Raw genomic sequence first — 14,151 nt, 5'->3', positions numbered from 1 at the left:
TACGTATTTTTGCCCCCTCATCACATGTCTTAAGTACTCAAGTTTTTGTCTTTTGATAGTTAATATTATTTCCGCCTCATTTCCTATCCTTCTAGTTACTTCCACGTTTGACATTCTTTGAATCCATGATATTCGTAGGATTTTTCTGTAACACCAAAATTCAAAGGCGACTAACTTATTCAGATGGACTTGTTTTAGTGTCCACGCTTCCAAGCCATAAAGAAGAGTAAAAAACACGTAACATCGAAGCATTCTCGCGTAGTTCTAACCTTATATCCCAACAACAAAGAAACTTTTTAAGTTTAATGAATGATGCACGTTCTATTTCAATACGTGTCTTAATTTCTTTGGTTTGATCTACATCTCATGTTATCCATATTCCTAAGTATTTATAGACATTAACACTCTCAATTGCAGTATCTTCAATAGTCAATTGGGTATTTGCATGTGCAGATTTAGTCATGATCATGCATTTAGTTTTCTTTAAATTTATCTTCTGTCCGTACTCATGACAGTGCTCACTAAGGCGTTGCATTACGTTCTCTAAATCATTGTTGTTATTCGTCATTATTACTGTATCGTCTGCAAAACGTAAGTTATTCAAAACTTTTACATTGATAGATATACCTTCTATTGAGTCTGAGAGCGCTTTTTCAAATATCGCTTCACTGTAGACATTAAAAAGTAGTGTAACATATCCTGGTTATGGTTTTGCTTAATGTCGGGTATTACTTGATTGCCTAGTCGAGCGTTAAAGTTAAATATTATCATCTTCCCTCTGACTTGATCTACTACTTGTTGTAATTGGTCATAAAACGCTTCCCCTAGTTTTTTGAGGCTATTCTGGACTGTATAGTCCTATGATGTTCAGGTCCTCCTTCTCCATTCTTATCTTTGCTGTTACTATTTTTTCTGATATGTATTGACACTCTTTGATGTGATTTTGGTACCTTTAGCGTATTAGTTAGGCTACACCTTCTTTGGCCCTGTTTTTTTTTTACTACTAATAAAAGCCTTAAGCTATCTATATTAAAATTTATGGAAATTAACAAATAAGAAAATACAGATATAATTCTGACTTTTAGTCCACTATCAGCGAAAAGTATACCTATAATTTTTTACTACGTGAGTGCGAAGACTTTTACACAAAGACCATTACGGTGAAAATGATTACTTTCGGCATCGGTGAAAAACACTTTTTTCATCTACGTACCAGCAAAGACTACTAGTGAAGGGCGAAAAAAATTACTTTTCGTTAGTTATTAAGGAAAAATATTATTTTTATCTGCATTTCCGCGGGAACTCTTTTTCTTAAAAAACTCTACGAAAAATTAATGAAATCAGTGAATGTATCAGTGAAAAAAATTAGTTTTGTTTTTTTTTTGAAAAAAAATATTTAATTTTTAGCGGACTATTGAATAAAGAATTGTGAGCTTGATGATAATGAAGTTATAGTCTAATGTAACTGAGAAAGTAACTCCAAACGTTAACTACAAATACATAGACCTAACACCGTAGACTTAATTTTTTTTTATTTTAATAGATACTCTTACCCAAACAACTTTTGTTTTGCGGTACTGTTTTGTAACCCCAATTAAACTCGGAATTTCTTGTATAGAGATTCATAAAAGGAATATCTGTAAATTGGTTGCCGTCCGAACCTGCTTCTAGTACCAACACTTTCCATTCTGAAATTTCGCTTAATCTTCTGGCCAGGAGTGATCCCGCAGTACCTCCGCCGACGATAATGAAATCGTAGGATCCATATTCTATAAATAAAATAAAAATTTAATTATCCTAAGACAACATTTGTTTACTAAAATACTCTTTTTCTAGATTAGGCAACAAGTTGATAAGTGTGAATTTTGGAAAAGTCTGTTCCTTTACACATTATTTCCACTTCGTGCGCAAATACTATTCTACTATTAATAAAATAAAACAGAAATTTTACAAAAACGTAGGTATAACTATAAAATGTAATAATATTTCTCAGATAAGAGACATCAACAAGTCATGGATAGTAGTAGTGATGGATATGATAGTGGCGCCGACCCAGTATCTGAAACGAAAGAAAGTTATGGTAATTATGAAAGTGATGACAGCGACTCCTTCCACTATGAGTAACAAATTTCAGAATACTAGTACAAAGATGCTCAATAATAAAATTGTACCAGCGTAATAACCAAAGTAATCAGCAAGATGCAATATGCTTGCATAGAGCCGAAAAAAGTGAAAAAATTGACTAACAAGAGAACGTGCTGCAGATTTTCAAGCCTTGTGTGAGGAAACTAAAAGCAAAAAGAAAAATAAAACGAAACGCCGGTAAAAAATATGTTACTGCTAAAGGAAAAATTCAGCGAAAACGTGAGATTAAGAAGGTAGTACCATGCAGAATAAAATGTAATGTACGGTTAAATGCTAATGTTAACTATATTTGACGAATCTTGGCAACTTGGCATCCATGAACGCCGCTTGAGTTATATAAGTAGATGTGTTACTTCCCAAGAAATTAAATGTCATGGCATAAGATCTGGGTGATAGCGGCAAGGAAAGAGTTGTAACTTACAAATATGCCTTTAAAATTGACGGACAACGAAAACTAGTGTGCAAAACATGTTTTCAAGGAAAGTTAGATGAATCCGAAAAGTTCGCAACACACTTTAAAATAAGGCGCAAAGTACAACTGGTGTAGTTAAAGATGATAATCGCAGAAAGTGTATGCCCAAAAACAAAACGTCCCCTGAGCGAATACAATAAGTTATAACCCATATAAACTAATTCCCCAAATACGAAATCATTATACACGCCGAGTGAATAGTAAGTTGTATTTACCTGTTGACCTCAATTTCACTAAAATGTATAGACTGTACCTTGCAGCCACAGCTGAGGCAGTTAGTCGCACAATTTACGAAGTCAAGTTTCACCAGCTTAACCTGGATTTTAAAACGCCAAAAACGGATGTATGTCACAAATGTGAATTTTTGAAAATAGAGTTACCAATCGCAAAGGATGAGGAAAACAAAAATATACTTAAACAACAACAGACAAAGCATCGTGAAGAAGCCGACTTGGCATATACTTGTAAAAGTAAAGACAAAAAATTAGCAATGGAACACCAGTCAGTGTTGTGCTATACATTTGATCTACAACAGTGTGTTCCGACACCGTTTTTGAAAACATCGGTTTCATTTTATAACAGAAAATATTGGACCTACAATCTTACCATACACAATTGTGGAAACGGTTTTGTTTTCTGTTTTTTATGGCACAAGTCGATGGCAATGAGAGGAGCAAACGAAATTGCTTAGTATCTATCTAAGGAGCTTTTGAATTTGTCACTTGAAATTAAGAAAGTGATTTTGTACTCGGATATTTGCGGTGGACAAAATAAGAATTTCTACGTAGCAAGTATGTTCTTAACGGTTCTTTAAATTAAAAAATCGTTAGAATAAATCAATCACAAATTTCTTGTATCAGGCCACTTACATATGAGGTGTGATGCGGATAATTCCGTATTTGAAAAGCAAAAAAAAATAAGTGGTATGCAAATATCAAATCATGTGTAAATAAAAAGAAACTTTTTCAAGTACTCGAAATGTCACAAGATGATTTTTATGACTTTGTAGCCTTGTTGAAAAGTGTCTATGTAACAAGAAAACAATTAAGTGAAAAACGAAAATTTCTATGACACGACTGCAAATGGTTCAGATACACCAAGGAATAAGGGACTGATTTATTATAAAAAATCTCTTTAAGAAACAGAAGACTTCTCCATTTGGAACTTAAATCGCCGAGGCCGTTTGATTTTACTCTCTTTACCAAAAAAATATACAGAGCCACTTGCAATCTCCAAAGCCAAGAAAGATGACCTGTTGGAATTACTACCTCTTATTCCAGATGTGTACAAAAATGTTTATAAGCAACTTGTACATTCAAATGCTACAGCTGACGTTGACCCAGATTTAGAAGAACTAGATCCAGACGCCGAAAATCAAGACGTATTTGCAGTAATATATTTTACTGGTATTGGTTTTTTCATTATTTTACGTTTCTGTATTTACCTCTGTTTTTAGATATTATTTAAATACTAAAGTATTACCATACATTATTACTATAATGGCTATCATGTTAGTTCATATACGCTTAAGTCAGCAATCGCAATTAAAGTCACATTCACAAGATTGAAGTCAATCAAAAATCATCAATTTGAAAAGATATAACATGCTGTATTATTGTCTAGAGGTTTGGTTAATATATCGTATTAGAATATTGGGCATTCTGAGTGACATTCATTACTAAGTATATCTTTGTGTTTTAAGAGAGCGAGCCGGAAATCAATTCTTAAAGAATTATCTGTTGTAGTTATACAAATATTTTTTATACAAAAAATCTGAATTATTAAAATTAATAATATGGTTGGATAAATAGTTAAAATAAATTTAAAGTGTAGTATCGTAGGCGTTACCTTGTTAAAAGAAAAACATCGATGTCGCCATCAGACTCGCGGAGATAACGTTAAAATTAAAGAAAAACTCGCGCATTAAAAAAATACGTGGTTAAGTATTTTTTTTTATAAACTCAACCACATACGATATAATTAATTTATTCATTTGCACAATACTGCAGGTTTAGAAAAATACTAAATGGTAAATACGTCATTGATCCGGAGTAAGTAGCGCATAAGAGAGCGTCACGGAATTAGCGCCATAAGATTCATTCACTACTTTCGATCAATTCGTTTCTAGTCATCATAATATTTAGTCCAAACAGGTTTAAATTAAAAACTGCATGAAAAATAACCAATAGACATTAAATAAAAAGTAAAAAATTAAAATAATATCTGTCACTAAACGATTTCATTCGTAACGATGGTCAAAATTTAAAAGTCATCAATGTCATCCCATTAATATTGACACTGAATTATCTATTCAAATTTTTATGATATTTCTCGTTTTAAAATAATTTCAATAAATACAATTATTATTATTAAACATATTAATTAGTTTATATAATAATTAAATTTACTATCAAATAATATTTAATGATATTTTATAAATAATTTAATATTTAGCGTGAATTTGACAGGTAGGTATGTCAGAAGTAAACAACATATATGAGACCTCTACTTGCAAAACAACCAATCTCCACTTTTTGGGCAATCTGACCTGCATACGCCACTGGATTCCTTCGGTTATCCGTAACATAACTACCAAACTCCCATTGAAAGTAAATAGAGAAAATTGGTTGTTGTTTCAAAACGACAATTCTCCAAGGTCGTGTAGGATTCAAAACTACCAATATCCCTCTGCGCCAATCAGAGCGCTGGATTGTATCACGTGGTCGGTGATTTTTAAGATAGCGATCATACTAGTGTCAAAGCTGAGAAAACGAACATTATTTTCTAAAGTTTTTGAATTTTAATAATAAATGGAGACAACACCAGAAGTATTAACGCCTACAAAGTACAGAAAAAGAATCGCACAACCAGAGAAATGGGCGAGAAATGTGAGAAAACGGCTAAGGTTAGTATATTTTTAAATCTATATAGAAGAAAAAATGTCGTCTGTCGTGAATGCAACATGCTTCGCAGTTCTGTTAAAATGCAGGGAACATGTATAATTTTCATTGTTTTTTACATTCAAAAAATGATTTACATATAATTACCAGATATTTAGAATAGAATGTGAATTTAATTTATTTGTAGGTATGGGGAAACGAAGGCGCCTAAAATGCCAATATGCAAGCATGACGGGAGAGCCTACCAGTGCACAAAACTCAATATTGCGGATGTGATGGCATTTTATAAAGCTTTTCATAAAAATGAAGAGAAAGTTAAACAAGACACCTTTATACTGCAATTCCTAGATTTAAACCCTGTTCGCAGACGTCGCCCAAAAACTGGAGTAAATCGTAATAAGACAACTACATGCAAGTGTTTCATAAAAGGTCCAGATGGCAAGTTACCCGTTTGCCAAAAGACTTTCACTAATGCCTTGGTTGTTTTGCAAATAGAGGTCTTATATGCCTGTTAATACAGGTGACATTAAAAGCAAACATAATAATTTATTGAATTTGTTTAAAATATAAACAATAAATACATAATAAAATTACTTTATTCAATTTTAACAATATTATTTAAATTTTACAAATACGGAAAACATAGTTTAAAGCTCCGCGCTAGTCTACAGTACCTTTTTTTCTTAAAAGCACTTAGTGTACCTTAAATAAAGGTTATGACATTTGTTTACAATCTTCAAGGCACATGCAGTTATTTTTCAGCTCATTTACTAAATTGTAGACAAATCATTCCTGTTTTGTAATACGGACTGGAAGTTTTGATTTTGTCGGAAGCATCTATGAAGAAGCTTTTGAGATCTGGTGCTACAGACGAACAACACGGAGTTCATAGATCGATCGACTGATGAATTCTGAAGTTCTCGGCTAAATGAAAAAAGAACGTGAAGGGCTTGTCATAATGAAAAACGGAAATTGAAGTAGGTACTTTCAACATATTATAAGAAATAGTGATCGATAAGGTTTATTTAATTGATTAGCTGAAATACCCCAGTGGATAGCATATTATCATTTTCTAGCTCCATAACCCAAAACTTAATGCAATATAAAGACTGGAAATTTCGAGGTGCTTTAAACAAAGTCAAGATTTCTTTGATGATCGCCAGTCCGGCACGGACAGTTGTAATAAGAGGAACAATTATTGAATTTGACTTTCTATAATATTTTATTTATTAATATTTTAAATAATATATGTCCTTAATTGACCCAGAATATTGTATTTGACTTGGGTATATTTAAAAATTTATTGTATTGTTTTGATATACATAGTTCCTCCAATAAAAAAAAATCTGCATTTCGAGGGCATATTACAGTTCCATTCCATGATTTGTAATTAATAAATTGAAATAACATTAAATAATTTGAAATAATGTTTCATGCTATCGATTCAATCACCTACAATCAGTCATAATACCTACTACTACTAATATTCAAAAATTTTCCAAATTAATATTTTTGTACACTATGTTTTAAAATTTTCATTAACAAGTAGATTTCAGGTGCGGCCTTTATGATAGAAAAACAATAGACCATTTTAATTCTAATTTCACTTAGCCTAACTTCCTAACCTTATTCGATGCAAATATTGTAACTAAAGAGCGGTCTCTTACAGTTTTAAAATCTCATTACCAGTCTGATTATTTCTTCTTTTTTTCAGATTTTTTATTAGGGTAATATCGATCACTCTCAAATTTCATCTAATTGACGTCGCAGAGCAAAACGCATCAACAACAGGTGGTGCACTGGCTACTTAGTCGTTTTTCATACGCCATAGGTACTTAATGTCTAGTAAATTTGTGTTTTGTGGAAGATTTTTATAAGATCTACAATCGTATTTTAAGGTAAGGACTCCTTTATTAGCTGAAGTCAGCATTTTAGTATTCACAATGCACGAAAACATATTTCTAGAATACAGATATCACAAAATCATATAATTTCAGGTTAAGTGTTTTCTAATGTCAACAATGAGCACTCTTTCGGATAAAATCGACCATAGTGGTCGATTTTACCCCAACGTGATTGATATTACCTAATTGTGATAGGTCTCAGCTGATGTTATTTATTTTAGATGCCACCAACATATCACACAAAAAACAACACGGTCCTCAAGGGGCAAGGAGACGATGGAAAGAGTCCTCAGCGATATAGCTGACAAAATACTTTTGATAAGAGGAGAATCCAAGTTATACAACATCCTTTATGAAACATTGCAAGACAGGTTAAGAGGTCGTTTAGAGGGTAGAAGAATTACGCTAGGACGAAAAGCTGTCTTTACCAAGGAAGAGGAATCCGAATTTGTATCTAGAATTTTAGAATTATCGAAGGCATTTTTTAGCTTTACGTTCCGTACCATACGTCAAATGATTTTTGAATATGCAGAGCAAAACAAAATTTAACATACATTTAAAATGACAACGAAAATGTGTGGAAAAAGCTGGTTTTATTCATTTATGCACCGTCATCCAGAACTCAGTTTGCGTAAACCAGAAGCAACAAATTTGAGTATAATTACTGCTTTTAATCGTGAAGAACTAAAGATATTTTACAAAAACTTAACAACTCTATGTGATCGTTACAAATTTGAATGTTATCAAATTTTTAATGTTAATGAGACGGTATCAGTAATTTATATTCTCTGTAAAATTGTTGCTGCTAAAGGCCAGAAATAAGTTGGTGCAATTACCAGTGGTGAAAGAGTATTCCACCTATGTTTGTTTATAGAATAAATTGGATGAAAGAAGGTTTGGACAAAAACGATCCCATTTGGGGCAATATACAGATATTCCAAATCATGGTGGATAACGGAAAAACTTTTCTTGGAATGGTTGAAATATTCTTTTAGTGTTAAATAACCACACAACGCATTTAAGTCTGGCTTTCTACAATTTTTGTCGCGATACCGGAATAAATTTCCTTTCACTGCCACCGCACACGTGCCACCGTCACCAGTCTTTAGATATCACGTTTTTTTCTCCATTCAAGATAGCTTACTACCAGGAAGTAAATAAAAAAAAAATATGAAAAAAACAACACAACAGACGTTGCGAAACTTGTTAAAAATGCCTTTAATACGGCTGCATCTGTTGAGAAGGCTGTAAATGGTTTTACATCAAACACCGTCGCCAACACCAGTTATCATAGATGAACTACCAGGGCCCAGTGAAGTCCAAAATAAAAAACTGAGACCGAAAGCAGCACCATTATCAGAAGATTCTTTATCTGAATCAGAATTAGAGGAAGTTTTAGACATAGATCTGAGCGACGATAAGGATAAATCGGTGCAAATAAAAAATGAAAGCTTATCTCGTATATCTTTTAGTGAACTATGTCCTCTACCGGCACTACCAGTCAGTAGTTATACAAAAACTAGAAGCAGGGTAACTCAACACTCGACCATTTTAACATCAACACTATTAAAAGAACAATTAGACAATAAGGAACAAAAAAAGCAAAAGAAGAATGAGGTTAAAAAACTTAAACTAACAGTTGGAGCTACTAAGATAAAAACAGAAAAATTAGTCAAGACGAAGACTTATGACGTGGAAGCGCACCAAACACGAGAAAGCGAATTATAAGGCAGTATGTTCGGAGTTTGGATCAAATGAATTATGGTGGAGATGTCGTCTCTGTGGTCTCTGGGCTAATGCAGACTGCACGGAAGTGATGCCGGCCTTACAGCGGCGATTCCGCTTCCGGATCGCTGGATGACTGAGGAGGGTCTGGTTTAGCAGGTAGGCGTTCGGCGTAGACTCGGCGACGAGAGGGCATTTTAAAGTACCTCGGGAACTATCGCCGGGAGTACGAAGAACGAATCCTGCACTAAAGTTAGTCGGCGCTCTGGACTGAGATGTCTTTTGAAGATTCCAGACCCCCCCTCTATAAAGACGAAAAAAAAAAAAAAAGACTGCACGGAAGCGGATACTGCTACTCTTTATATTTGCTTAAACTGTAAATGTAACTAAAGAAATATGTATTTTATACTGAAACCTGAGTAAACCTAACCATTGAACTTGTCCATCTGTGATCGATATTTCCCATCCTTGATCGATATTATCCATCTCCATTGTCGATATTACCCAAATTTTTTGAGTTTCAAAAAATTTTGGTAATATCGACATTACATCGACCATTTTATAATATTTTTAAAGCAGTAATTGGTTAATGGTAAATGTCCATATTATAAGTTTTAAATTCGTAAAAGCTATAGCAAATAGTCTATAACAGTTTTGTCTTGAGTAGTCGATATTTCCCCACCTTCCCCTAGTTCCCTTCGAATATCTGAAAGAATAGAAAGAAACAAACCTAATCTGACTTGACAATGGCAAATGGGTCTTGACGAAACATTGTTGTATTATGTTTCTATTATTTAATTTTATATATACAAAAAGAATATTCTTAATTTAATAAAAAATATAACATCTCATTACAGAAGACACATAAGTCCTTGAAAATGAGAGTTAGGCAGAGCAGTACAGAAGTCATAAAATGCATAGAACAAATTATAAAATGAACAAATCGGTGGAGAATAAACCTAAACGTAATAAAGTCTATTTATAGAATTTCAGCAATAAAAGGAGTCAATGTTCAATTTCAGTTCGAACACCCTAATAAGTGGAAGCAAAGGAAATTAAAATATACTAAGTGACAGATAAAAAAACTAGTAATACTGAATTTATAACAACAATTTTTTTAAACATGTCTCTTTGGGTCAGGAAAGTTAGGTATAATATTGGAAAAAATGTAAAAAATTAAAAATACGTTGGACCTCCACGATGTCTTCTACTCTCAAAAGTACGTCTGGGCATATCCCTAATAAGACGATCGCTTTTTTCTTCAGATATTTTATCTCGCGCTACTTGAACCTCGTGCCAAAGTGCCGCTAGATTCGGTAGACGATGAAGTAAGCGGAGCAATTTTCTTCCCATAATGTTCCAGACGTTTTCAATGGGTGAAAGATCGGGAAATGTAGGAGGCAAAGACAAAAAATTGACTTGATATTTTTCAAAATGCCCCAAAATAATTCTAGGTGTACGCAATACCGCATTATCTTGTTGGAAAAGTGGGTTGGGGAGCATCTAAATAAAGCAGAACATGTGAACCCTCCGCCTTCTGGATGTAACTTACAGCGGTTATGTTGCCTCTTATGAACACCGTAGGTATATTGCTTCATCCATAGCCAAATAGAATCTGGATCCATGACTTAAGACAGTAGTATTCTATTTGGATAAAAGTCAAAAATTTTTGATTTGGTGATAAACAGTTTATACCGTGTGGAAACCACTTATGGAATAAAATTGTTTGTGTCCTTATTATAGAAAATAATTTAAAACTCTGGGACACGTTAACTTTTAAATTTAAATGTGCGGTTTTTTAACATAAATTTAAATATACAGGGTGATCCACGCAAGTCTGGCATAGTCCATAATCCTTATTTTTAATGAAACACCCTGTATATTTTTATGTTTTTAAAAGATTCTTAACAACCTAATTTCAACGAACTATATCATGTAGGGTATATAATGAATAATACAAGGTGAAATTTTGAAACTAATAATTTATCACGTGTTATGATATTACTTTAAATTATCTAAATACCTACAGAAAATACAGTTCTACTCTGTCAGTATATTCGAGAAAATTTATGTTTAGTAACCGTGTTAATATTTTTTGTCTTCATCTTCTTATAGTGACGTGCACCTATAGTGCGTTGGCGAATTATCTTAAGACCAAACGTCTGTCTTTTGCGGCATGCAAAAGATCACCAGTGTTATTTATGTGTTGTCTTCAATCTTTCTCTGGATGATTGGTTGAGGGATTGCGTTTTTTCCTCTCAGAATATGGCCGAGGTATCCAATTTTTTGTACCTTGATCAAATTTCATTCATCATTCATTTTTTGTCATGAATAGGTAAAAACTGTCTAGATAGTCTGCTGATTAAACTAAATCGGTAAATAATGCGGATTTTTATCAATCAGTTTTTGGTGTGTTGATATTTTACATTAAAATAATAAATTCGTAATTAAAAGCTAATTTCTTGAAGAAATAAAAATAAAATATTTAACTGAGACCCACCGAATTGAGATTTTAATGATGATCGGTTACGGGGAGAATTGTAGAAGTCAAGTTGAAGTAGTATACTTATTTAATCAGAGGTATCCTCAGTTGCCTAATATTGCACAAGGTACTGTGCCTAAAATTAATGCACAACTCAGAGAACTTGGACATGTCAAACCGTTAAAAAGAAAACCGAATTTCATTGAAGATGAGGTGAAAGTGGATATTTTTTTAAGTGTCGCAGAGAATACAACGTCCAACGGAGAGGTAAACCGACAAAACTGTAGATATTGGTCAGCGGAGAATCCTCATTGAATACGTGAGACACACACTCAGTATACTCAAAAGTTGAATTTTTGGGCAGGTATTATAGGTATATTGTAGATGGTAATTTGACAGCGGAAAGATATTTAAGAATCCTAAGAGACGATGTTCTTCCTCAGTTGGCTAACTTATATCCCAATCCAATAGTTCCAACCCCACCGCATGAAACTGTCTGGTTCCAGCAGGACAGTGCAACACTCCATCATTATGCTTTAGTGGTGAGAAATTACTTGAATAAAATCTTTTTCAATAAAGTGATTGGACGAAGGGGTACTATTGAGTCGCCAGCTAGGTCGCCAGATCTTACGCCTTTGGATTTTTTCTGTAAAGTTATCTCAAGAACAAAGTATATGCAACACAATCAACTAGCATTGAAGACCTCAAAGAAAGGATAACTACAGAAATGCGGAATATTTAACCTCAAACTCTAAACAAAGTTCGGGAAGAGTTTTATAGGAGACTGTGTTATTGCCAACAACAAGTCGAAGTATATTTTAAGCTTTTATTTTAATGTAGTCCAATCAATTACCTTGGGTATTCTATGAATTAATTGTCTTGAAGAAAATTATACTTAATTTCAAAATTTCACCTTGTTTTATTCATAGTAAACCCTACATGATATAGTTCGTTGATATCAGGTTGCTAAGGAGCTTTTAAAAACATAAAAATATACAGGTTGTTTCATTTAAAATACAGATTATAGACTATGCTAGACTTGCGTGGATTACCCTGTAGATTCAAATTTATGTTTAAAAAGCGCACATTTACATTTAAAAGTTAAGGTATCTTAACATTTTTTATTATTTTTTAAAATAAGGACACAAACAATTTTATTCCATAAGTAGTTTCCACACGTTATTTTAATACGCCTTCGATGTACTTCAAAGGCTGTTATTTACCTTGTGGACTTAAGGCGTGCCCATAAAGACAAAAGCTCAATCAGGCGATCTTGGTGTGTTGCCGTTCTTTTCAGACACTGTGTATCTTAAGCTACTTATGTGAAGCCCTACTGATGCCATGTCCGACAATAAACAACCACCGTTACCGTATCGATACTTCTATGTTTCCTCGTAGGTATTTCTCTAAAGGACAAATCGAACTCACGCAAGCTCCCTATTCGCTTCCTATAAACTAGCTAAGTTGTTGAAAATTGGCTATCTTCTCATTTCAGATAAAATTAACCGATTAATACAACTTTCTTTGACATATTCTACTATTATCAGAAGTAAATTGTAGCTACAAAATACAACCACCGCTTACTTACTTTTTTGTATGAAGAAACGATAACACAAAAACCACTTTATCGATATAGTAGAAAAATGTATCAGTTTTTATCCTGACTTAAGAAAACATATTTCTGAAAACACCTAGTAATACATTGAGTATTACGAGGAGTTCTTTCTTTGTGACTAGTTATTACCTAATATAGTTTGAATAATTCGATTCAAGGGAGTTTTGAAGAACCCGATAGAGTTGGTACTGAAGTAACACCAAGAAGAATACGAAGATATATTGTCCCAAATTTAATAAAATAATTCCTTAGGTTATACTTAGGTACCAAGGGAAACCTATGTAGAAGTTTTATAACTCCAGTATAAGCGTTATCGAACAAACGATAAGTTATTTTACTTTGAGTCTATGTTATGATAAAAACCAATTAATTTCGATAACATACTCTTACAACACTAACACAGTTTATTATTTTAAATAATTTAAAATTGCTTACCATAAATATGATCATCAGTAACAGTTAAAGAAGCAGAATTGTCTGTGGGCAATGTATAGTAATTTGTATAATTAATATAATTATTTACATAATCGACCAGTGTGTCGATATCATCTCGATATATTAATGCCCCATTCGAGACATAAACGAGCAGGACAAAAGTTACAAATTTTTGAAACATTGTCATATCAAGGCACTGGCGACACTTAATAATTTCAGCTTATATAGCCAAACAAAATCTATATATAAAATCTAAATATAAATTTTTATCTATTAAAAGCCACTCAAAATTAGTAAATAAGTTAATCGACCTGCATTTAAATAAAAAATGAATATTTCTGTAGTGATAACCGTAAACTTATTACAGCTAATTTTGTTGCTAACTGGTTTAAAATGTAATACAAAAAAGAAGAAGAAAACTTTCTTTACTATTATTGATGCTTCTGCTCTTGCTGATTCTCAACTTTCTAAGC

The 14,151-nt window shown here is 32.9% G+C and overlaps 1 protein-coding gene across 1 annotated transcript in view; it reads right to left on the bottom strand.

Annotated features, from left to right (window-relative positions):
• Positions 1 to 13,890, bottom strand: part of LOC140445343 (glucose dehydrogenase [FAD, quinone]-like) — a 34,764-nt gene extending 20,874 nt beyond the window's left edge. The window contains exons 1-2 of the mRNA XM_072537315.1: positions 13,679 to 13,890; positions 1,554 to 1,769 (exon numbers count right to left, since the gene is read on the bottom strand). Coding sequence (XP_072393416.1) covers positions 1,554 to 1,769; positions 13,679 to 13,865 — 403 coding nt within the window. The 5' untranslated portion in view covers positions 13,866 to 13,890. The remainder of the gene's footprint in view (positions 1 to 1,553; positions 1,770 to 13,678) is intronic.
• Positions 13,891 to 14,151: the final 261 nt, after the last annotated feature.

Source organism: Diabrotica undecimpunctata, chromosome 7, assembly GCF_040954645.1.
Source record: "Diabrotica undecimpunctata isolate CICGRU chromosome 7, icDiaUnde3, whole genome shotgun sequence".
NCBI classification, from domain to species: Eukaryota; Metazoa; Arthropoda; class Insecta; order Coleoptera; family Chrysomelidae; genus Diabrotica; species Diabrotica undecimpunctata.
This window is presented reverse-complemented; position numbering and strand designations above follow the sequence as displayed.